The sequence below is a fragment of the Doryrhamphus excisus genome, linkage group LG13, assembly GCF_037039965.1.
Source record: "Doryrhamphus excisus strain RoL-2023G ecotype Guam linkage group LG13, RoL_Dexc_Guam_v1.1, whole genome shotgun sequence".
Classification (NCBI taxonomy): Eukaryota; Metazoa; Chordata; class Actinopteri; order Syngnathiformes; family Syngnathidae; genus Doryrhamphus; species Doryrhamphus excisus.
Window position 1 is genome coordinate 20,765,438 of NC_136369.1, and position 25,558 is coordinate 20,790,995.

General features: G+C 49.9%; 3 protein-coding genes across 8 annotated transcripts; 1 reads left to right on the forward strand and 2 right to left on the reverse strand.

The window, feature by feature from the left end:
* Nucleotides 1-161: 161 nt before the first annotated feature.
* fhod1 (formin homology 2 domain containing 1) lies at nt 162-13,111 on the reverse strand. Of its 6 annotated transcripts, none has more exons than XM_078795652.1 (27): nt 12,820-13,111; nt 11,662-11,768; nt 11,112-11,176; nt 9,143-9,210; nt 8,964-9,069; nt 8,790-8,884; nt 8,523-8,634; nt 8,171-8,409; nt 7,727-8,076; nt 7,465-7,524; nt 7,261-7,323; nt 7,130-7,150; nt 6,773-6,823; nt 4,578-4,729; nt 4,456-4,488; nt 4,245-4,388; nt 4,007-4,179; nt 3,288-3,866; nt 3,068-3,223; nt 2,799-2,981; nt 2,609-2,728; nt 2,376-2,537; nt 2,114-2,304; nt 1,837-2,029; nt 1,570-1,729; nt 1,206-1,382; nt 162-717 (listed from the first exon to the last, which is right to left on the reverse strand). In XM_078795652.1, the coding sequence occupies exons 1-27, from the start codon at nt 12,982-12,984 to the stop codon at nt 644-646; spliced, it is 3,999 nt and encodes a 1,332-aa protein (XP_078651778.1). In that variant the 5' UTR covers nt 12,985-13,111; the 3' UTR covers nt 162-643. The 6 variants fall into 6 exon arrangements, with proteins under 6 accessions (XP_078651778.1, XP_057944362.2, XP_078651780.1 ...); XM_058088379.2 differs by having other exon boundaries at nt 7,465-7,572; XM_078795654.1 differs by lacking the exon at nt 7,465-7,524.
* Nucleotides 13,112-15,398: 2,287 nt separating this feature from the next.
* On the reverse strand, nt 15,399-18,258 carry cebpg (CCAAT enhancer binding protein gamma). The gene is made up of 2 exons (XM_058088426.2): nt 18,099-18,258; nt 15,399-17,389 (listed from the first exon to the last, which is right to left on the reverse strand). Exon 2 carries the CDS (start codon nt 17,322-17,324, stop codon nt 16,860-16,862), a length of 465 nt encoding a protein of 154 aa, XP_057944409.2. The 5' UTR covers nt 17,325-17,389; nt 18,099-18,258; the 3' UTR covers nt 15,399-16,859.
* A 1,511-nt stretch (nt 18,259-19,769) lies between these two features.
* Nucleotides 19,770-20,877, forward strand: cebpa (CCAAT enhancer binding protein alpha). Its single transcript, XM_058088416.2, has one exon. The coding sequence runs from the start codon at nt 19,841-19,843 to the stop codon at nt 20,609-20,611; it is 771 nt and encodes a 256-aa protein (XP_057944399.2). The 5' UTR covers nt 19,770-19,840; the 3' UTR covers nt 20,612-20,877.
* Nucleotides 20,878-25,558: the final 4,681 nt, after the last annotated feature.

Here is a 25,558-nt window from a genome sequence, read left to right on the forward strand (position 1 = left end):
CTGTAAGAGATGGCGTCGCACGTCATTCACAAACCGGAAGTTACCTGTTGCTACAATAAGGAGGAATATTGTTGACAGTGTCGTACCGTCCACAAGCAAAAACACGGCCGTGCCCTTGGCTCGGTCTCCCCCTTTGTGGCCATAAATAGGCAAACTCCACATTTTAAAAGTCTTCGCTCCAATTTTATTTGCATATGAAATGGCAATGGTCACTTATTTAAGGTGTTCACCCAATAAACATTTTCCAATAACATTCAACTCATTTGTTAAATTAAAAACCTGAAAAAAAACTTTAGTGCTGAAAAGTGCAAAAATACATTAGCCAAAAAGCAAGTGCACGTGCACAAGTGTACACACACACACACATTAGGTGAAGGGAATATCAGTTTAAAGCCGACAGTGGCGCAAAAACAACCATTTGAAAATATCTAACTCTTTTTCAGCTTTTAAAATACTTCAAGTTGACAAAAATGTTCAAGTTTTGGCATGGGAACTAAAAAGAGAAGTTTCAGAGTTACTATAAAATAGTTACTTTGAAAAGCTCAAAGATGGACGTCTCAACCACACTTGACTTTGGCACCCTTTGTCAAGGTCACCCGACGTTTCCAGTATCTCCATCGTGTCCGTATGAGCCAGCGTGAGGTCAGACAGGGGTCTTGTCCAGTCCCAGGGCCTGGACCACGTCCACGCTGAGGCCGCTCTTCAGAGTCCTCCTCACTGAAACACCAACACATGTCGACATGGAAGACAAGCTAAACACACCAGACAACAGGCTAAACATCTGTTAGCACACATGCTAACACGAGTAAACACGCATGTAATCAATGTCGAAATGTTTGGTTTCTAGTCATGGTGGACCAAGTCCATGTCCTGATGACCCTAGACTGTCGGGAGTGTCCTTGTGCTGACGTGCAGGACAAGAGTCTAAGATGTGGCTAATCTGATCCGCTAGACGGGTCAGTCTTGTGGCCAAAGCCAGATGGACTTGATAGCGGCTGTTGTCAAATAAAACAGCAGTGAGGCGGACTCAGAACCTCCAAGAAGAATAAAGCACCAAGCTACACGCCGTGCAGCAGCCATGACGGTTCTTATCTCGCCAAGACGGATTTCCGTCGTCGGTGTTTTGGACACAGCAATGCTGCAGCTGATGATGATGATGATGATGATGATGATGACCTTCGTGGAAAAACCAGAAGGACACTTACTGGATTTCCTGTTCAGACGGGAGCGTTTGCGAGTTTTGGGACTGGGAACTCTGGCTGAGGGGTTCCGGGTCACCGACTTGACGAGTCGGTCCATGATTTCGTCTGTGGGGTCGTTCTGGGAGACGCTTTCGGCGTCCTGAGGCACCGACACGGGAGATGGACTCAGCCTGCCGAGACCTGCAGAGTCCAAACAAAACGTCATTGGTCTTCCGGAATGTCCTCCACAAGTCATGGCTGCTCAGTTTAGGAAGACGGTCTCATTTTTACATTGGAGGTGTGGCCATTTTGTCTTATCGCCAACACCTTGGTGATGTTACCGCCTCATGAATATGCAAATTCATCTTTCAAAGGGGGCGAGGCTTACTGCGGACAGCTCGGGAGCGCCTGACGCCCCGCTGCTCCTGGTTCAGGACGCTGCTGGTCAGCATGTGAGTCATGCTCTCATGCTCCGCTTCCATGCTGGGATCCGCCTCCATGGGGGCAGGGCTGCCAGAAGGGGGCACCGCCCCAGAAAACTTCTCCGTCTGCGAGCAGAGAAAAACCATGACGTCGCCAGACCGCGCCCGCCCTCCTGCTTGTGCTCGTCATGAGCGCCCAGGGGGGCCAATCGCCAAAGAGGGCGGGGCTTCACCTCGGTGATCATCTTGCCACGCGTCTTGGTTCTTTCTCGATGGGCGGCCCGTTTGCGTTTGAGCGTGATCACCCTCTCTCGCGTGGTGCGGTACTCCAGCGAAAACTCGCTGATGATGCGGCAGAAGTCCGTCACTTTGGTGTCCCGGACCGAGGAGGACGGCTGACCCAGAAACAGCAGGAAGGAGTGGAACCTGTGGCGGACAACCTGGTTACCGTATCGCTTAGAAATGATCTGTTCCAATGTCAAACTATGACCACTAGCATGTCCTGGCTACCTGTTGATGACTCTCCTGTGGACAACCTTGAGGATGACGATCCTCTGCGTGCAGTCCTTCAGGAAGTCAGCCATCTTGTTCTTCAGCAATGTCTTTGTCTCGTGTTTGGACACCACCTTCAAGTTCTCCCACGACGCCTTGCAGCGCCTCTCCAGCTGGACCAGGTTCTCAGAGAGAAGCTCAAAGTCCACCTGAGGAGAAAAGAACCACACTAAATAACCCGACTGTGGGTTTGGGGTCACCACGTGGGACGTGGGCAGACCTTGGCAGAGCGCGTTATGGCAGGGATCTCCGAGTAGACGTCGGAGGACTGCGGGTCGTTGTCAGTGATGAGAGTGCACGTGTGATGCAGCAGGGACTGTCTGTGGACCGTGTCCTTCACCTCCACCACCTTCTCCAGGTACGACAGCTCGAACCCTTTCGCCTGCAAACACAAAGACGCACACTCAGTGGAGCTGCGAGTTCCAAGTGGTCTCGGAGTCCCGGCGTGCTCACGTTGGAGCTGTTGAGGAAGTTTCCGATGGCCAGAAGTGTGGCCAGGATTTTCTTGAAGGTCCGATTGGACGCCAGCTGCTCCATGCCCAGCTTCAGGTCAAAGAGCGGCTCTGCGATCTCCTGCGGGGGATGACACGGATGTCACTTGGGAACACTCAAGAAGCTTCCCAATCCCGTGTGCGTGCGTGACCTTCTCCAGAGACTCATAGTTGAGTTTGAAGGACCAAAGCTGCAGGCGGGGGGTCAAGGCACTGATGGAGGCCAGGCAGAAGAGGAACTGTTCTGCTGTCCCTAGAGGAACATCCGGATGGGCCAGCTGGGCTTCCTGGATCTTCTGCTTCTCCTCGTCTGTGGGCGTCATGGTCAGGATCTTCTGCTCGGCACACGGGAGACAAATTGGACTTTTTTGTGATCCATTTGCAGACATGGGGGGGGGGTTGGTCCTGGGGCAGGGCGTACCTCAATTCCCTCCTTGCTGATGGCAAACTCGTCAAAGTTGAGGATGGCGGTCTTGATGACGTGGACGGCGGGAAGGACGGTCATACCGATGTTGATGGCGTTGCTGCGCTTTGGATCCAGGACCAGGATCTCAGACTTCTTGGTCTCGGCCGCTTTCTGCGCACAGTAGTCAAATGAGCTTCGGCTTCCATGGCGACCACTGACATCACACTGGGGTTACCTTGGCGACCGGCAGCTCTTTGGCTTTGGACTCAAACAGATGCTCCAGCCGGACAGTGTCCACTTGCACCTTGTCCAAAGATGCCCACACCGTCCCGCGGCCAAAGCGACACCGTTTGGGCCCGTCGGCCTGCTTCAGCTCCCTCCAGAACAACTTCACCGTTTTCTTCTTCCTCGGGAAGGTCGCTGCTGTCGCCGCTTGGGAGGACGGAGGCAAAGGAGGGGCGCCAGGTAGAGGAGGAGGAGGTGGGGGCACTGAACCGCCAGGAGGAGGCGGAGGAGGAGGGGGCGGTGGAGGTGCAAGCCCACCAGGGGGCGGGGGCGGGGGAGGAGGACCACCCAACAGAAGCGGCGCAGAGGAGGAGGAGTCATTGGTGTCCATGTCCAACACGTCAATGTCTTCCTCATCCAAGAGGTCAGAGAAGTCCAGATCTTTGATGCGCAGGGTGGCGCTGCTCGGCTGGAGCTGGTCCCAAGCATCGGCGGGCCCCCCGGCACCCAGGGGCATCATCTGGGTGGTCTCCAGGCGGTGTGCGGGGCTCTCGGCGTCGATGCTACTCTGCTGCCGCAGGTAGCGATTCTACACGGACACAACATGATAGACAGCATATTGGACCCGCCCCCATCACCAGTATGACCAGTAGGGAGGGGGAGACATTCGCAAACATGTGCACTGGTTCCAGAAGTCACATGACACGTTGTGATGTTCATCATTCTGACCTTCTGCTCTTCTGCCAGGCGGGCCAGAGCCACCTGGGCGGAACCTTCCAGTCCTTCAAGCTCCGCCCTACGGGAGGCACTGGGCTCGCTGGGGCTGACCGCCTCCACCGAGCGCGCTCGGAGGCTGGAGAGGCGCTCCAACACCCGGCCCCGCCCCCCAACACCTCCATCAGCTGAGGAGGAAGACTGGGATATTTAAAGGGGTCAAAGATGCATTGGTGTGTTTGATCCATCTCACCAGGCGAGACGTCCCCACGCTCAAGACCATGGTCTGGGGCAGCGGTCGGGCTGGGCGGGGCTTGGTCCGAGGCCTTGGAGAAGAGCATGTCCAGCATGAACTTCTTGTCATTGGACAGCGTGCTGCACTGTCTCTGCACGGCACCTGCAAGGTCCAGTAAACATCAGCTGGAGTTGGCCAACTGACGCCGGTCGTGGGCGACTGCTCTCACCTGCGCCATGCGGGGCGGGAGCGGATGTCACACCTGTGTACAAATACACACCGACGTATCGTGAAGTACTTCTCACCTTGTCCCCATCTCGCCGTATTTATTGTAAAAATGTAAAGATCTACCATTAGTAGGAAGTCCTCCATCACTGTCCTCTACCGGCTGCGGGCTCGGGGTGATGACATCATCAGACGAGGACAGCTTGGAGGGGCTCAGGTGTTTACTCCGCCTCTTCTTCTCCCACTGGGTGGCGGCCAGACTGCGCAGGAAGTTGTCTCTGTGGGGAGGCGGGGGGGGGGCGGTTTTTAAAAGGCAGAAATCAGGCAGGCGGGCGGGCGGGCGGACCTGACGCCGCTGCCATGACGACTTCATCTGATTAATGACTCCTCCCACATCCCATGTTCGCATTCAACTTGCTGTCATCACCATGACAACAAAAACGGTCTCTTAGTGATTAAACAAAAGTCTATGTATTGGTGGAGGAGTACACATCACCTGATTGGTCCATTTTGAATCAACATTGTATACAAACCCAAATCAGCTCCAGCAATTAGACACCACCCGGCCATGCCCAAGGCTGCTCCTCACCACCCCCAGCAGCAGCATGACAGAACAACACACACACGGCGGAGGGGACAATCACCTCACCACGTTATGGAGTCCAAAGCCATGTTGTCCATTAGGTCTCACAACAACACACAAACACGCATGACACACACATGCACACCAAAGGGGGTACTACCACAAAAGTGGCTCAACAAAACCCAAGTTCCCCAAACAAATTTAAGCAGTGGTCACCGACTTTGTGCTCAGGGCGCCTCCACATAAAAGGGGGCTTGTGATGTCATATTGTTTTACTTCCACTCAAAAGCCAAGCGATGGCGGCCATTGTATGTTACACAAGATGAGCACGTCATTATCATGGAGCGTTATGAGCACTTGAGTGAGGGATGACAGCTGGCAGAATAATGCCGAGCGTGGAAACGTGAAAATTAACAGCGATTATCATACTCATTATACATGCTAGTCTTTTCATTTCAGATCAACGCTCAACATTCCATCGACATTTATCCATTTAAAAGTTCAATCAATTGCATCAACAATTGGAATGTCGATATTTGTACTGCTCTAAATGACCACCAGGTGGCAGTTTTTCCCAAGTGCTTTGTTGCAGCAAATCATTTCATATAAGAAGACTAATTAAGATTAATTGCCAACTCCAAATTGTCCATGGGTACACTACCGCTCAAAAGTTTGGCATCACTTGCAAATGTCTTTGTTTTCCAAAGAAAAACACATTTTCATGCATTTCACAAACATTTTTTTCCATTTCACAAACAATGAAAATGAATGAGATGCTTTTGAAAGAAGGATGTAGATTTTTGCATGGAGGCCTACTATCAACAACTGTCAGTCCTCTGCACCAATCTCCTGGTATGGCTGCTAATCCAAGTTCATCATTTTATAAAAAGCCATCTAAAAATCTAAACTAGAACCAACATTTCTTACCGTGCTGCTAACTACTCCCTTCAGAGAGCAGCACAAACTGGGTCTAACAAGGACAGAAAAACGCTGCACAACTGTGACAATATCTAACATAAATATCTAATATGTAACAAGACAAATATGTGAGAGTGTGTAGTTTAAGACAGGTGGTCACCTGGCAGCTGCACTAAATAGTAGCCGTCCAACACCAGGATCAGTATCAACAGTGAAGCGGCCACTTCAGGATCCTGGACTTCACGGCAGGACTGCCAAGAAAAAGCCGTATCTCAGACTGGCCAATAAAATTTCCCAGTGATCCCAAACCTTTGAGCGGTAGTGTATATCCCGCCCCTCGCCTCAAATGGCCAATGATGGATGGCAGAAGACGGGCTGAGTACTCATGCAAGGACTGCTGAGACACAACATTGTCCGGGTTAACGTTTGATTTTGCATTTTTGCTGAAAAAGCAAATGTAGCGTATCCCCCGAATTGAAAATCTGTATCTCTTTTCATCAGCGAACGCTCGTGGATCAGTGTGATGTCATCTCCGAATGAGTTAGACAGTGGACCAGGTTATGAGTGGAGCCTAAATTACCATGGTGATACCGTATACCTGCTTTGAAAGAAAGCTACCTTGGTTGAACAGGCATGCCCAGCTTTACACTCGACGAGCTTTGCAGTATACCCCCAATGACCACGTCCTTTACTGGGTCTCAGAGCAGGAACCACACACACACACACACACACACACACACACACACAAGCATCAGGGCTTGGCACAATGCGCTCACCAGCTCCCAGCTCCCAGCATGCATTGCTATGCTGCTCTACTTACTCAAACTTCCTTAGAACGGGTTTGTCCACATTTATGTTACAGTCTTCTGGGCTGCAGAGACACACACACGCACACACACACACACACACACTCCTACTGGTCACTTCCTGGTCACACACCAAAGAACGCCCATTAGTGGGTCATTAGTGGGTGTCTCAGCAATAAGGCCCACCCCAGCCTTACAGTAGTTTGTACATCAACAGGCCAGATTCTGCAATACCACCACCAAGCAACAGGAGGCGGCGACGCTCCGCCACAGACAAACACTTGACCGGGGGTTTGATGCCATGCACAAACAGGAATCAATGTGGGGGCCCACTCAGGACAGAAAAGCGGACCGGGTTGGCGTGTACTCACCACTGGAACATGTCATCCTCGCTGGGGGGGAGGAGCCACAGAGAGAAAGAGGTTGAACAAGAGGAAGCAGGACAATATGGCGGGTACCAAGTCAACCTTGCGTGTCTTAAGTCAGCTAAGCTGCAACCTACTTGAAAGTCATCTTGGTGGCGTTCTGATGATCCCAACATTTGTCCGTGCTGGAGGATGACGAGCTGGGGAGGAAGACAAGGACACGGACAGTATGAGCGTACAAAGTTGCCACACTCTGATTAGCGATCACGCCATCTTTCCTGCAACAGGCCCCGCCCCACAGGGTGGCTTCATGCCTCCGTGTATCCGTGCATGTGACAGACCTGCAGGAGGTGGACGGGTCCTCACAAATGGAGCTGGATTTGGAGAAGAGCCTCGACCTTCTGCTCAGACCCAAAGCAGACATGTGGTGGCTGAGGAAAGAGCGACTCCTGGTGGCCGACGGACGACACCACAGCAAGGAAAGAGTGACAGGACGGAGTGGGGGGGGCACCATTGTCAGAAGCACAGTGCCAAGAGAAGAAGACCACAAGCTGTTGAGAGTGAAGACCACCACCAAAGGGAAGGAGTCAAGAGATAACTTACGGACTGGACGGCGTCTTCGGCTCGTGCACCGCCATCACGGTGTCGTTCGAGTCGCCATTGGGGGGCAGAGGTGACCCTCTCAGGGACCCGGAGGGACTGGAGGCGGGGCTGCTGGGTTCCGAGGTGAACGGGGAAAGCGAGAGAGGGCTGCTGGTGGCGGTGAGGGCGGCCGGAGGAATGGGGGAAGTGCAGGGGGAGGAGCTCGCAGAAGACGCCGGGTCAGGAATGTTTTGACTGGACGAGCGACGACTACGACGACCTTCCTGTTCGCTGGCAGCCGTCTTTCGCCGCTCTTTACGCAGGTGAGGGGACGGGTCATTCATGTCGCCGTCCTCGAACCTCAACGCTGTCTGCGCACACACGAATGTAGATGTCCACGTTTTGTTCAAGAAGCGGCGTCAAACGGCGCCGGTGATGGCGATGGTGACGGCGCGCCATTGTTACCTCGTAGATGGCAAACTGCGCTTTCAGGTCGGGCTCAGCGGCCATGTTGCTCATGTGTTTGTGGACCACGGCCTCCATGGCCAGCTGCTCCAGACAGTCGGTGACGTCGTAGAAAGAGTCCTGGTCCGGGAGCGCCACCAGCGTCTTGTTGATGAGTGTCATGGCGAAGACCAGCAGCTCGGTGTCGGCGCCGTTTCTCTCGTGCAGGACGTCCATCATGTACGACCATGGCTTCACACCTGACACGCACGCACACACACACACACAATGGAACCCTAAATCAGGACGTGTGCTCATGGATTGGGTCCAATCCCAATTCCTGTTACACCTGCGTGCGTGCGTGCGTGCGTACCTCGCCGTTCGTCCACGGTGTTGACAGCATCGATGAGCAAAGGACTGTTGGATTCCGAATACTCCACGAACACGATGAGCAGCTTCAGGGACGTTTTGACCAGCAGTCGAGACTGGAGACACAACTTCATAAGTCAGTGATTGTCCACCAGGGGGCAGCAAATCTTTCCCATTCATTTGCAAGCTGGTCCCTGCTAGGAACTAAAGAAATGGCTGTCGTGTTTCCTAAACACTTTTAGGAAAACACCGGAGCAGTCACATGACTGACCTGGCTTCCTGTCAAGGTGTAGAGCCACTGAACCGTCTCGCTGTGGTCGATCACGCCGTTCATGCCGTCCACAAACAACATGATCTGACTGAGCGCTGAGGACGGCCACACAAACACGGAGAGGATGATGAAGGATGATGCACGGCAGGTTGCCGTGGTAACCTCGCACCTCACCTCTGAGGATGTAGTTCTGGTAGTTGTGGTCTGCCTCCGCCCCGACTTTAACGAAACAGGTCAAACCTTCGGACGCCACAAACTCAGGAACCAGGTCCTTATCATCCTGCACAAGGTAACATGGCGTCACGTAAAAGTGGGCGGTGGCGGCGAAGAGAAGGCGTCGCTGGTATGCTTACCTGGAAGAGCTGTTTGAGCGAGAAGAGCGAGCGGCGCAGCTCAGGGCCGTGACAGTTGTAGAGCTTCTCTAAAAGACACCGGGACGTGGGAAGGTTAGCACAGAAACACGACGCAAGCTAACCTCACAGAGGAGCCAAGTGACAATGATTGACAGCTTTGGCCCTCTAGCTGGAGCCTACACAGGTAAAACCTAACCTGCCCGATCTGAAACTGAGGAACTCAGTGCTGTTAGTGATTGAATAAGCAATGCAATAGGACCAATACGTCTGGTTGGGTTGGTCATGGTAATGGTAATGGTAATGGTAATGGTAATGGTTTCATTTCATTTGAACATGCATCAGATTCCAATTGAGTGCATCCCATAATCAGTTCCCAGTTCCACATGTCCAAAAGGAGTAGGAAGAAGCAAAGCTTATTAAATCCTACCCCTCCATCTGGTACTTTTACAATCACTAACTGTTACATTTGTTCACTTCCTGCTTTCCTAATATATATATATATATTTTTTTTTGTCCCGTATGGAAGTATATGATCATCCAATGCCATAATGGGTACCATAGTGCGTGTCAATATAGTGATATATATAGCACATCATGACTGGTTCAAGACTCTTCATCCTTGTATTTAGCAAACATCAACTGCTTGTATTGTTTCTTGAATTGGCTCATCGTTGTGCATTGTTTGATTTCCTTACTCAATCCATTCCATAGTTTGATTCCACATACTGAAATGCTATGGCTAGCATAACGTAGTCCTAGCATAGAAGTGTTTCAAATGTACTTCTTCCCTGAGATCATATTTCTCCTCTCTTGTAGAGAAGTATTGGATGACATTTTTAGCTCATTGCTTATTTTTAGCCTTATGCATTATTTTAGCTGTTTGAAGATGAACTATATCAGCAAGTTGAAGTATTAGTGATTTTAGTTCAAACTAATGTTATTCGTCTGCAGCCAAAATAAGGGAATTGGCGTCACTGTTCCCATCTATTGTTTATTGACCTCCATTAGATTACTTTAAGCGTCTTTAAAATGTACAAAATGTATCAAAGTGGCCTCCCCCATCGCAATTTTTCCTTCCTAGCACAACAATTGACAATCCCGAGAGCCAGAAAGAAGTATGCGGGCTCTAGAGCCTTTTCCATCCGGGCCCCAACGTGATCTACCTGTTCAAATTAGAGCTGCTACCTCAGTAGAAATGTTCAAGTCCAGAATTAAGACTCATTTCTAAACTTTAGCGTTTAGTTAAAAATATTCCCTGCCTGTTTTGACTGCCGCTCTCTCTCTCTCTCTCTTGTTTTTTTTGAGTTTTTCCTAGCCCTGATGGGGGTTCAGATCAGGGATGTCATCTATTGTCTATCATCTACTGTATCGACTGTATCGACTGTATCGACTGTATCGACTGTATCGACTGTATCGACTGTATCGACTGTATCGACTGCTTGTTAAGCCCTTTGAGGCTCTTTTGTGATTAAGGGCTATACAAAGAAATTTGACTTGAGGGAAAAAATCCCCCCCAGGCTTACTCATGTTGCGTCCCTTAATCCTTGCTTGCAAAAGACACACACACACACACACACACACACACGTCACAAGAACACCAACATGCAGCTGTGACCAAGTCATCAATGTGACGCATAACTTCCACACTGGTGTGATGACACCAACACAGCTTCTTGCATGTGTGTGTGTCTGTGTGTGTGTGCTGTGACACACACACACACACACAAAGTGGAGTTGGTCGTGCAGAGACAGGAAGTGGTGCAGATAAAGTTAGCCTGGTATTTCCTGTTAGTGCCAAAGGAGGGAAGAAAAAGAATAAACATGTTTGGAACTTAATGACGGCAAGAGAAGAAACCCCAGTTGACTTCTACTTTAAAGGATTCATCAAGTCCTACATGCAAGTCCACATGGACTGCAAGCGGGTCTTTTCCACACACACACACACACACACACACACGCCACTATTTACCCAGGATGGCGTGGACTCGCACGGACAGTTGTGTCCTCAGGACCAAGATGGGCTTCCTCCCTTTCCTGTCAACACACATTGTGAAATTGGGGCGGGCGATGATATAATATGAGCGAGAATGTGAGCACTGGGATCTAGAATGTTCTTTAGCGTCTGCGTGTGCTGATCCAAGTTCTAAAAATGTCACATGACACCAGTGTGCCAGGATGAGGGCATGGAAATGTGGAAACGGGGGAAGGGGGTGCTGGAGCTGTGACAGGAAGCCAAGAAAGAAGGAACGTTTGTTTCCCAGCTAAAAAAGGAAGTCAGCACATTTTGTCTGTGGCGTCATGGCATGACGCGCACACGCACGTAGCGGCGTGGAACATTCCGGAATATCATTCCTTGGGACTTTTCAACGTTCTGATGGGCGTTTCTGACCCTGCTTGCTGGAAGATGCGTACGTGCGGACAAAGTGACGCAAGGACAGACAGAAAAAAGACAAAGAAAAAGCAAACTGTTGCTAGTGGGAGGAGCTTTTCAAACATAAACGGGTCACATGACTCCTTACGCCACATCCTGGTAGAAGTTGTCCAGCTCGTCTCTCTGCTCCGACAGCGAGGCGTCCAAGTCCAAGTAGTTCCCGTGTGGAGATACCTGCAACGTGCACTCCTCCAGCTGCAACGTGCACGTGCACACACACACACACAGATAGGCGTTAAAACAACATTGGACAGCTTCAATGCACACACACACACACACACGCACACGCCGCCATCTACATCAGTAGTCGTCATCTGTCCATCATACTATTCCGTCGCCCTTCCCAGAATGCTTTGAGGCTCCACCCACACACAAACCCCAAAACACACACAGGTGACAGGGGCCCAGTGGGTGGCGCCATGGTGCCAGTCATTATGTGTGACACTACTGGTCCTTCCACATTCTTCAGCACAGGTGCTTCCACACCCTTTCACAATAAAAGTCTTGGTGTTTCACCACAAAGGCGGCCATCTTGGCGGCACGCGGCCCATTCACAAACAAACCAACCGAGCGCGGGGGTTCCTCCGAGCGGACGCCGTGGTGACAATGAATGTCCTTCCTGTCGGTGGGAAGTTCTTATCAACAGTCTGCTGCTCTTCCCGGCCTCCGTCCCCTTTCCTTGTCCAAAACTACAGGGAAGTCGGGAACATTCCGAGAATGAAACAAGTCTCCTCATGAAGCGTCCTATCAGCAGCGCCCGTCCTGGCCTCAGGCAGCAGAGGTGCATGATGGGAAGGGTGGGCGTGCGGTGTGGGCCAGTCACTCCAGACGCCCCCGGGAAGCCCGAATCTCGCCGCCATGGAACTACATGCGATGCGTTAGGACGAAGTGACGCCTCCTTTAACGTGCACACGTGGGAAGCTAGCATGCGTGAACTAGCTTGCATGAATATCAGCACACATGCTAATTGGAAAGAGGCCATGACGTCATGAAGTGAATATTAGGTCATGCCTCACACACAGACTCCTATTTAATATAATAACTTGGAACTTAACCGGAGGAATGCTGACAATGACTTCTGTGTGTCTTTGAGTGTAGCAATTAGCACAGCAACACAAAAAGAAGCCGACGAGCCGATTTAGGACTTCGGCTGAACTCTGAATTTAAACCGCCTGACGACCAGACGACTTCTTAAACGGACTTTTGGACTGGGTCACCTGTGTGTTGACGTCACTACCGGTCTCACCTTGAGCGGCGCGTCCAGCAGCTTGTGGATCGTCGGAACCACCTCACTCAGCGGCAGGTTCTCCTCCACGTCCACCGTAGGAGGTCTGCGAGGTTCGGGAAAGTTCGTACAGATGAAAGGATCCGAGTCCAGCAGGAACTGGACCCGGCAGGTCACAAAAGCCATGTCTAAGCCCAAAAAAGTGTCTCTGATGGTCAACTCGACCGGACCGGACCGGCCTTTGATGACTTAAATGACTCGCAGCTCGTCTTTCTTAGGTTTCAAGTTGTGAAGTCGTCTTATATATGCGCATTAGTTTCCGCTTGAGCCCTCCAAAATAAAACCATTCGCCGTCTAACACAAGCCCAGAGTGAAGTTTCCTGTGGCTTTAGACAGCAATGCAGTTGCAGGATATCCGTGCCTGTTACGCGCTTCAAGTATTTTTAAAGGAATCTTCATGTTAATATTGCTCTTATTGGGTTTCCTTAAAAAACAACCAAGAACCACATTGTCATTCTGCCAATGAAAATCAACCTATTTCTTTCTTTTCCTCTTTCATGTTTGACTTATTTTGAAGGCAACCGGATTGTTGACTCCGTTTCCTGCTCCCACAAGGCGCGACAGGTGAAGCGCAAGAATATGACGTCATCAAGGTGTGTGAAAGGGTTGTGTGAGACGTAATGGAAGCGCACCCCCTGGTGGCTATAGCAGGAATGGCATCTAAAAAACATTCGGACCAATCAAGGACTGGAATCAAGATGGCGACCACAACGGAAGGTGGTTGAGAACAATCAGGTAAAGGTCCTGTTGGACCTCCAGATCCAGACTGACATAGCGATGGTGGGCAAACATCAGAAGACAGCGGTGGTGCTGGATGTGGCCATCCCGAATGGTCGCAACTTCAGGAAAAGCTGAAGGAAGAGCTTCCAGCTGGGTGTTTGGCTCCGGCGGATACCAGGAGCAACGTCCGACAAGAAAGGGAACAGCTAAACTGGTTGAGGACCCGAGCTTGAAGGAGGTACCACGTGGCTGGATGAGAGACCTTTGACCCTAAACAGGAAACGCTGAAGAAAATGATTGAACGGAAAGGACCATATTCTTTTTGTCCAGCAGGGGGTGACATTGCTCCAAAGTCTGAACTTGAACTTATAGTCTGACACACACACACACACACACACACACACGCACACACAAACACAGCTCCGCAGTAGACGATGCGTCTCACAAAACATTTTAAGCCTTTAAAATAAAATCTTGGTTTTTTTTTATCATGTTTATAATTGTTGTTTATTTTTAGGTCAAAGGTCGAGGAAGCAAACACCTTGATGTCAGTGATGACCTTTGACCCGGGCCATCAGCCGTACTGGAAGGCGATGGTCAGTCAGGTGACGACCGTGAGCCAATCAGACGGCAGAGGCTGCTTGAGTTTGCTGACTCATCAACAAGACGACGACATTTGCCTCCATTTTTGTGCCAGCAACGAGGCAGGCAGACAGACAAGGAGGCGGACGTGTGTGTTGCTCAAAGGTCCCTAGACGCACATTAAACAAACACGCACACACAGAAGTCTGAAGTATTGAACTTTACAGAGCAGCAGTCACATGACCAATATATCACCTCCTCGTCTCAGCGCCTCCTTCTCCTGCTGTCCTCCTGTCCATGTCGTACCCATGATCGGACCTGTTGACCTTCTGACCCTGTGACCTTGCACAAGGAGGGCAGCCCGTGTGCAAAGTCGTCAGCGTGCTATCAGAGGACAAACAAGGGCGATAGAGCACACGGGAGCACAAAGAGAAGCCCCGCCCCGTCCCCTTTGGAGCCAATCAGGAGGGTTAATATTGACTCAAGCGGCTGTTGACTCTCATTAATGATTGTCAAGCTTTTATTGTGAAGGGGCTCCGGTGACACGTGACAGGAAGTTGACTGCTTCACGCTGATGTCCAAGAAGAGCTGATCAGGTCAAGACCAGGTCACATGAATGTGGTTCTGGGCTCAGGTCTGTCCAATGTGGGCCTATAGTGAGGCCAGGCGAGGAGACTTTTGACTAAGTCGGACTGTGGAACCTTGGTTAGCGTTCATTTGTCTGTAACCAAAACGGATGCAAACCAAATACCAAAAACCCATACCAGGAAATATTGTATTACATACATAGATTATTTTGTACACATTTGGCATACACAAAACAATCTGAAATGCATGTAAATACATCAAATATTATTATAAAATATATTATTTTTACCTTCATTGAAGATGTGATTCTTAACAACTGTCCCCAAAGACACGATGTGTCTGCCAGATCAACTACCGCCATCTTCCTGCTTTGATTATAGCGTTTCTCAGCGCAATACTATAAGCTAAAATGGAGTACTATAAATGTACCTTTAGCCCTTTTATTCAGCATTTAGACAATGTCAAACGAAACATAAAACTGTTTTGTGTTAATATATTTGCATAACTTCTGGTTGACATTGAGTTTCCAAGCTAATATAATGCTAAAAAGGCAAGAAGCTTTCTGATTCTGAAGGATTCTTCCAACGGAAAAACACGCTAACCGTGGCTCCGCTGTTCACTGCTTCATGCTGCCGCTGAAAATATTGAGAAGCGTAGTCACACACGTTGTCGGCCACCAGCTTTTATTTCATTTTTGTGTCTGACAAATGTCTTTAGCCATTTCATATTTGCGTGGTGAAAATGAGCACAGAATCAACGTATTGCTAATGAGCAAACGGAGCAATTGAACCACAACAGCCACTAAATGACGACCGCCTTGAATGAGTCAAAAAGAGGCTTACAAAAAATCGTCGAGCAAGCCATAGTCACGACGGCGCCCACAACACAGGAAGCCCCACCCACTTTCTGGCTAGGACACAATCATTGTCATCCTTCCATTTTGGGACAATCATGGCGGCGGTGACTTCCTGTGATATACTGTATACGCAACAGTAACGTCAGCCGACTATGGGCCAGCAGTGGGTCAGGGGGTGATGCCAATCATCCAGAAAGGGGGGGGTGGGGTCAGTGGACGACCCTGATGTTGTGACCAAGACACGCAACCCTTTCCTCCAGTGAATGAATTTTTGTCGGTTGGCGTGAACTGGCAGCCATACCCTCGGGACCCTGAATGAAGAATGGGCTCGGCAATGATCTGTTATTGTTATTACATGCTAACAAACATACAGTACACAGCAACTACAAAGTCCATAGGAAAAGAAATAGCGCTCACTGATCCTTTGAACAGTTAACACGCCCCACTCTTATAAAGTCAGCACAATATGGACGCCAATCATACACCCGAGTGACAAACTAAATGCAGAAATGTCCTCAATGACTGACCACACGGTGGCGCCGTGTTATCTGATAAGAAAATCCAATGCACCCAACGTTTGTTGATAGAGAGCACTAAAGGTATCAGCAATCGTTAAAAAGTCACCTTTCAATTCAGTAAATAAATAAGATGAACAGGATTTGACTGTGTTGGTCCCACAACGCTAATTAGCCGGCGGCTAACTAGCTTTGAATTCATTCTTTAATCATGCTGCTGCGGGGACCGCCGTTACGCGCCAGCTAACCCAAAGTAGCTAGAAGCTAGCGGCGTGAGTCGTGTACGACAAAAAAAGAACATACGATGTCAGGGGAACATGCTTAGAAACGTCAATATGCTAATAAACAACATGAGCTGTGGTTTTCAACATGCTAATAAACAAATAACGTTTGAACACGTGCTAATCAACTTGGCGCGGGTGGTAAACAATGGTACGAAACATCGAGCAACAGCCATGCTAACAAACACGGGAAGTAGAAGACAAGATTGTTTCGAGTGTCAGGTGACGCCTGCGTCCAATCACACAGCGGCGTCGTTTAAAAAACAAAGTCCGTCTTGCCAAGACTGGTTTGGAAAAGGTGTACAAATACTCAGGTGAGGCCCCGCCCGCCTGCTCCAGTGTCTCATCCTATTGGACCAATCAGTGACACGTGACTGGCCATTGTCAGCATTCCATTGATGTCACGTGACTGCGCGAGTCAAAAGGGGGGGAGGGCGATGCCGGTCCAATCAAAGTGTCTCATTGGCCGCCGTTGGGGGCGGGGCTAGTGTCATCCGGGGCAGAGGCGGGGGGCTGGACGTTGTCAGCCAGGTTGTGGGCGTGTTCCAAGAAGAGGTCTTTGAGCACGCTCAGTTCCTTGCTGAGCAGCTTGATCTTGGCCTCCAGACGCTCGTTCTCCTCCTTGAGCTGGTTGACGCGCTGCTGCGTGTCCATGGCCTTCTGCTTGCTGCGCATGCGACTCTTCTTCACCGCCAGGTTGTTGCGCTCGCGCCGCTGACGGTACTCCTCGCTGTCCTTGTCCGCCGTCGCCTTCTTCATCTTGCTGGGCGCGGCCGCCTTGCCACCTGCGGATGACGGGTGAGCGGGGACGAGCTGGGGGACCTGCTGCAGCAACGCGGTGGCGGCGGCGTGGGCCTGACTCTGGATGACGCTCACGCCGTTGTGGTCTGATGATGTGACTTTCGGCTGCGACGGCCGGCTCATTTGGATACGCGCTGACCCGAGTGCCTTTTCGTATCCTAGTGCCAACAGGAAGTGGAAGTTGGCGCCTGCGAGACGACAGGACATGATGTAAACAAAGGAAACGCTTGGTGCATGGAACCGTTCCACGCTGATAATATGTATGTTCAGAAATATACATATATTTATGCGTCTTCAAATATGTTCTTCTTGGATTTAAACTCCGCCCACTAGAAGCTTTAATTAGCTTTAAGTGTTGCTAGTCAATTAGCATGTGTGCCGTGATTGGTCGGTGCGTTGCCATGCAGCCAGCCGGTAGTGCGCAAGCGTCACAGTTCCGGGCGGAAACCAGGAGCGCCGACGCTTGCCTGGTGTTGCATCATCACCACCGCCGCCACCACCATCATCATCATCATCATCATCATCATCGAGTGTCTTTGTGCCCAAGTGGGGGAACTCCATGTTCACTTTTAAGGTGACTTCAACAATTGTCGACTTCTAATAGAAAACAGCATAAGCATACTAACACGGCTAACAAGTCAAAAGTGATCGTGTCAAATTGCTTCGTTTTAAATTCTGCCCCCTTCGTCAAACTTTTGGCCGGTGTTAAACCGAGATTAAAAAAACTGACATTAAATCCCCCTCCTCTTTACTTGATCCACGACACTAAAACACGAAGGAAGCTTTGTTTGTTCTGTGTTGACGCTGACGACTTAGCTAGTTAGCATTCCCGCTAGCGGCGAATTCCACGGCTAACGCTGTTATTTGAACGCCCGCAACGCTTCAAAGATAACTTACCTCGACGAGGCGACACAATGGAGAAGTGGCGGTCGGAAGTGACGACGTGGAGGCAAAAGTTAGTACTTTAATTCCGTCTGTCGAAGCTCCTGGTGTTTTTGTTTGGAATATGGAGGGGAGCCGATTGCGAAATCTCTTTTGCCATGTACGGCAATTTCCTAGACGAGCCAATCAGGTGGCGCGACCACAAGACGGAGCGTCACATCTACCAATCACAATTGAAGACACCAGACATGACGCAATTCAGAATATGATTGACTTGTTATGGACCCAATGGGCGAGCAGTGTGTTCCTGCTGCCTCAGTGTATGGAATGAACTGACACATGCATGACCTCATCAATGCTGATAGAAAACACTGATTGATGAGGGGGAATTTATTACTTTATTACTTGAAAACAAACTGTTTAACATTTCAACCTAAGAAATAGACTCCTTTATTCGTGTGCGGGACCTTCTTATTGCTTTATTATTAACACGTATTAACATGTAACTTTACATTAATGGCAACAACTGAAGAACCTGCTGGGTCACATGATGACATGTTCTGTCATGCCGCATTATATTAATAATAATAAGAAGAAGAACCAGCAACATGGACGTGAACAAGGTGTGACAAGATAAAACATGTTTGGTATTTGTTGCTAGCGTAAGGGGGCGGGGTCTGCCTGTCAGCTGACTGCACAGGTGAGTTGATAATGATCACATACTGTATATGTCAATTACTGGATGATTCTGGGACGCGTTAAGTTATTATTGCCTGACATAATAAAATAAGGACAATTTAATTGTCAAATGTCCGTGTGTGATGTTAATCAGCAGGCAACTGAGTTAGCGAGTGAAGACGAATGCCAGTGAATGGATGAATAATAGAGTATGAAAGTATGAAAATCTTAAAAGTCATCAGACTAAAGTACAAGTCAAGTCATAGATGTGTAAAGTCCAAGTTGAGTCTTTGGTCATACTGGTGAATGAATAGAAATGTGAGTGAGTGAATGATTACATTGATACAACTAGTCAAGTGAGTGAATGAATCCAATGAATAAAATAGCAGTGAATGAATGAACCGTGGAGGAGTGAAAGCAAATGAAAGTGAGTGAATGAATAGCATGTACTGTGAATGAACGAATGAATGACTGCCAGTCCAGTGAACGAATAATGAAAAGGAGGGCCAGTGAACGAATGACCAAAACAGTCGAGGAAGTCATGAGGCCACGTCAGTCGTTTCCACAGTCGGCCACAAGAGGGCGCTGCAGGCCAGCTAACTGGCTCCCATGTCAACATACACGACCTACGACCTGCATGTCGATATACATGACCTATGACCTTTGACATGCATGTTGCCATGCCTCGTTGTTTTTTTTCTGACAACGTTTATTTATCCGTATGACGTCATTGCACGCCTTCTGCGGAGTTTGTGTTGCATGACATGTTTGTAAAGAGAAAATGCAAATGTTAGCTGTGGTGTGAGCGCCAGGATGAAGACTAGAGGTCAAAGGTCGCGTCTCGACCCCCCACTCCCCTCGGTCCCTGCACAAGGTTCATGCAAAGGGGCGGGTCCCGACGAGCGAGTGGAACCCTGCCCCCCACCCCCCCCCCCCCACCCCAACCCTCTCCGCCCGCCCGGCGCTATAAAAGAGCACTTTGACAGCTCCCCCTCACTCGGCGCACAGTCCCACGCGGAGCAGGTCCAGTACGGGTCCCCGGAGCTGGTCGCCATGCAGGACGCGCAGGTCTAGCCGTCATGGAGCTATCCAACCTGTACGAGGCGGCGCCGCACGCCCGGCTCCCGGCGAGCCAGCACGCCCCCTCGGCAGACCCGGGCGGGGACATCGGGGACACGGAGACGTCCATGGACCTCAGCGCCTACATCGACACTTCCGCTTTGAACGACGAATTCCTGGCCGACTTGTTCCAGAACACTTCCCGCCACGACAGGCTCCGCTTCGTGAACGGCGACTACGAGCACGCGCCCTCGCACTTCGCCGCGGAGACCAAGCTGGAACCCTTTTATGAGCACGCGCCTGCGCGTGTTCGCCCCGTGGCCATCAAGCAGGAGCCTCGCGACGAGGACGCGCTGCCACCCGCCTACCTGCACCACTACCCACCCGCGCCGCCTCCGCACCTGCAGTACCAGGTGGCGCACTGCGCGCAGACCGCCGTGCACCTCCAACATCCGGGGCAGCCCACCCCGCCGCCCACCCCGGCGCCCAGCCCGCACCACCTCCCGCACGTGCAAGGCCACGCACAGCATCAGCAGCAAAGGCTGGGCGGGAAGCCCAAAAAGCACATGGACAAGAACAGCCCCGAGTACCGGCTGCGGCGCGAACGCAACAACGTCGCCGTGCGCAAGAGCCGCGACAAGGCCAAGCTCCGCAACATGGAGACCCAGCAGAAGGTTCTGGAACTGAGCAGCGACAACGAGCGGCTGCGGCGCCGCGTGGACCACCTGAGCCGTGAACTGGACGCCCTGAGGGGCATCTTCCGGCAGCACCCCCCAGACGGAAGCCGCTGAGGCGGCTGGCGGTCTGAGTTATGAGATCATGTTCTCGCCGTCGCCACCGCCGCCGTCCGGTGTGCAGCAATGACTCGAAGCCGTGCCTCCGTGCTATGCAACACTCAATGCCTTCTGGTCCCGCGACCTTTCACCTCGTGCCCCCCGTGTTGACGTGAGCTCACGAACACGTCAATCACCCAGAAAGGACGTTTTCTACGTGTGTTGACAGTATATCAAATGTGTATAAATGTATATGATATATATGAATAAAGCAGCTTTTTACACGCTTGTCTCCTCACTGGCTGGCTGGACTCGGACTCGGACTCGGGACTAGACCGACTGGATGGTGTCGTCACGTCGTGGCGGGGGAGCGCCCTCTGAAAAGAGGAAGTAGACGCTGGCGTCCCAGCAGGCAGCGGGGCTGACCGTGACTCCACAGGGAGGTTATGTTCATGCAGTGACATTTGGGGCTCGCATGAGTCCATGTATCTGTTACCATGGCGACCCAAAGACGCAAACAAGCACCGCCTCACTGCTCAGGCGGCACCACCGTGAGGTCGGCCATGTTCCCAATGTGACTGACCGTGTGTGTGTGTGTGTGTGTGTGTGTGCTCAAACACAAGTGAAGGTTCTGCTTGGCGGTTCCTCATCTTCCGAGCCAAACACAACACTGGATCACATCTCAAGGAATTCTCCTCGCATCCGTCATGTCGCAGCGCCGGCGGCCAAGTTGGCGCTGATCCCACGCCGCAGTCAATCTGACAAAGTCAACACGGAGAAGTGGATGGCGTGCTCAGTAAACATTGATAAGGGCTGCCGTGCACGCTGTGTGCACCATGACTTGGGACCCTGTCAGGTGCAACACCCTCCCACCCCGCCCCCGCCCCCGCCCCCACCCCCGACCAACAACCCCCACGCTGACCTCCGTGATGACCTCAGAGCAAAGCAGGAAGTGCTAGTATCTAGCAGCAGTTAGCTTTAACTCATACTGTATGTTGGTCCATAGAGTTAAACATGATAGTACTAGAACTAGGTGTACTATAGTACCTACATAGATGTAAAGCAACTAGATGTACTATAGTACCTACATAGATGTAAAGCAACTAGATGTACTATAGTACCTACATAGATGTAAAGCAACTAGATGTACTATAGTACCTACATAGATGTAAAGCAACTAGATGTACTATAGTACCTACGTAGATGTAAAGCAACTAGATGTACTATAGTACCTACATAGATGTAAAGCAACTAGATGCAGTATAGTACCTACATAGATGTAAAGCAACTAGATGTACTATAGTACCTACATAGATGTAAAGCAACTAGATGTACTATAGTACCTACATAGATGTAAAGCAACTAGATGCAGTATAGTACCTATATAGATGTAAAGCAACTAGATGCAGTATAGTACCTACATAGATGTAAAGCAACTAGATGCAGCATAGTACCTACATAGATGTAAAGCAACTAGATGCAGTATAGTACCTACATAGATGTAAAGCAACTAGATGCAGCATAGTACCTACATAGATGTAAAGCAACTAGATGCAGTATAGTACCTACGTAGATGTAAAGCAACTAGATGTACTATAGTACCTACATAGATGTAAAGCAACTAGATGCAGTATAGTACCTACGTAGATGTAAAGCAACTAGATGCAGTATAGTACCTACGTAGATGTAAAGCAACTAGATGCAGTATAGTACCTACGTAGATGTAAAGCAACTAGATGCAGTATAGTACCTACATAGATGTAAAGCAACTAGATGCAGTATAGTACCTACGTAGATGTAAAGCAACTAGATGCAGTATAGTACCTACATAGATGTAAAGCAACTAGATGCAGTATAGTACCTACATAGATGTAAAGCAACTAGATGTACTATAGTACCTACATAGATGTAAAGCAACTAGATGTACTATAGTACCTACGTAGATGTAAAGCAACTAGATGCAGTATAGTACCTACATAGATGTAAAGCAACTAGATGTACTATAGTACCTACATAGATGTAAAGCAACTAGATGTACTATAGTACCTACATAGATGTAAAGCAACTAGATGCAGTATAGTACCTACGTAGATGTAAAGCAACTAGATGCAGCATAGTACCTACATAGATGTAAAGCAACTAGATGCAGTATAGTACCTACGTAGATGTAAAGCAACTAGATGCAGTATAGTACCTACGTAGATGTAAAGCAACTAGATGTACTATAGTACCTACGTAGATGTAAAGCAACTAGATGCAGTATAGTACCTACATAGATGTAAAGCAACTAGATGCAGTGCAACCATTGAATGTGGATGCGTGAAAGTTGAGGTCATTCTCCATGCGTGTTCAACCAGGGACTACGTGTGTGAGGTGATCAGAGTTCACGTTAGTTTGTTGAGGGAGGGGGCTCTCACACACATGCACACACACACACACACACATACACACGCACACACACACACACGCACACACACACACAGACACACACAAAGTCACAGGTCAAAGTCGTGATCAGAGCTGTTTGCTCTCAATAGTGACGACATGGCAGACCAGCGGGGGACGCGGGGGTTATAGTCCAGGTCATGTGACCTGTGCGGATAGGCGGGGCCAGGACGACCTGCAGCTATCTCATTTGAAGTGAACAAATATAGAAACTCCACAGTTTCAGCCACTTGTTGCTAGGCAGAGTTCATCCAGCTCGATCACAAACGTCCCATTGGCCAATGAACTGTCCGTGCCGGCCACGCCCACCAGTAACACCTCCAGACAGTAAGGAAATGACTGCTGGGTATGAAATACAAAATCATCTTCTGCTACAAAGCTAGCCGCATGCTAAGACGAGCTTGCTAATGCTAAGCACTTTTAGCTACACGTGTTTTTTTTGTTGAGTGGTGCTGCTGCTGAAGAGTTAAACTTTAGTATGTGTGATTGATGGTCTTGTTTAAAGGCGTGGGGGGGGGTGCGCTATTGTTGCAGCTCTTGGCGAGGACATGGCCGTGCACGCCAACAATAGCGTTGTGACTTATTGACTGTGCAGTCAGGCCAGAAGACAGGAGGGGGAGGCGGAGCCAGCCGAAGAAAACAAAAAGTTTGTCCTCCTTGAGTCTCAAAAGTGCTGCGTCATGCAAACTCTGAGTCCAACAACCCCCCCCCCGACCCCCGTCAAGCAGACCACAGCCAAGTGGAGAGCAAAGACACAAACATGGAATCCGGCCAGACTCTTCTTCTCTCTCTGGACCGGTCTTCTCTCCGCACCAGCACAAGCACAACATTCCCGCCACGCCGCTGGGAATGTTTTATACAAACATGGCCGCACTCAGTTGGTGGTCCGATACGTACAGCCGCCGCTCTCATGGAGGACAACATCTACTGGACGATGAAGGCTTCCAACAAGCTCCTCAATAAGTTCTTGTCAAATGAACGAAGCTAACATCTAGCTGGTAGCCTCGTGAAGCCCATGGAGTCAGGTGAATCATTGGTGGATGAAGGCACCGCCCCCGTCTGGATTAGTGTGTGTATCCATGAGGGGGGGGGGGGGTTCTATGGTTGCTATAGAACAGACGACACGTGCTGTCAATCATGGCCTGATGGTGGTCCTCGGAGTGATACGGGTATGTCAGTGCTCAGTGGGACGGACAAACAGGAAGTGCTCACCTGGAGCAGTCATGTTCTGCTAACATTCTTGGAGATGCAATACCTTCGTAAACGAGGTGATGGAGATGGCGCTCGTGCACACAGAAGTGTCAGAAGTGCCCCGCCAGAAGTGCAGAAGTCACTTCTGGCGGGGCAGAAGAAGTGCGTCAACGAGCATGAAGATCCGGAAGCCATCGTGACTCTTCATCTTCACAAAAACGTTCATGTATGCTAAACTTGAACAAGCCATTAGCATAGCACACCTACACACCTAGCTTAACATAACATCATAACGTACAGTATGTTAGCCTAGCACCCAGAGGGGTTGCCACGGACAAGTGTCCAAAATATGAGCTCCTCACCTGGTTGGTACGACCCAGTCCATATCATCTGGTACACAAACAGGCCCCGCCCACGCTCCTGTCGCACAAAAAACACATGGTGTTTTATTTTGAAAGGTTTTTGTCTATTGAGGCCAACATCCTGTAGTGGGGCAGTAAGAACACACATGATCTTCATCACATCTCAAACCCCCCGTTACCATGGTGACATGGAAGTCTGCTTCATCAGGTTAGTAATATTAGCTCATTCATTAGCATAGCTCGTTTCTGAGTGTCAAATTGATTGACATCAATTGGCTGGCAACTCAAAGTGGGCGGGTCCAGACCAATGATGATGTGAGAGTCCCGCCACTCCACTCGTCATGTGACCAAAGTGGGCATGGCCAACCATCACCATGTGGCAGTGTTTTCATCACAGGGTCGTTAGCGTAAACGATTTACTATTAATGAAGCTGATGACTCGTCACTTCCTGTTGTTAAAAAAGATCAACATTGCTCTTTTGCTGACTCGCATACCCAAAGGAGGAAGTGAAAATCCATCATCATCATCATCATTGTCCCCATCCAATCACTGTCATTGTTTTTACATGCTCAAGCCCCGCCCCCCCCCCCCGTCACACTGCAAGACGTGTCCTCATGTTGTGCTCCACATTGTCAATCAATGAATCAATTGATTTATATAGACTTAAATCACAACAGCAGTTATCTCATGGGGCTTTAACCCCCCCCCCCCACCCCCCCTTTCTGCTGCACTCTTTTGGAAGGTTTCACCGGGTTACCATCATGTTTATTTCTTTTAGTAAGCGCTGGTCTTGTAAACGTGGCGCCCTCACGTCCAGCTTCTGAGCTCCACGGCACCAGCGGTGATTCTGACAAAGTGTGTCCGACAATGAGTGCTCCTCTTCTGGCTCTACTGCACCAATGGTGCACGGCCTACGTTTCCACTCTTTGAGTTCCAGGTCCAAAGTGTACTTCATGAGCTAGCCAC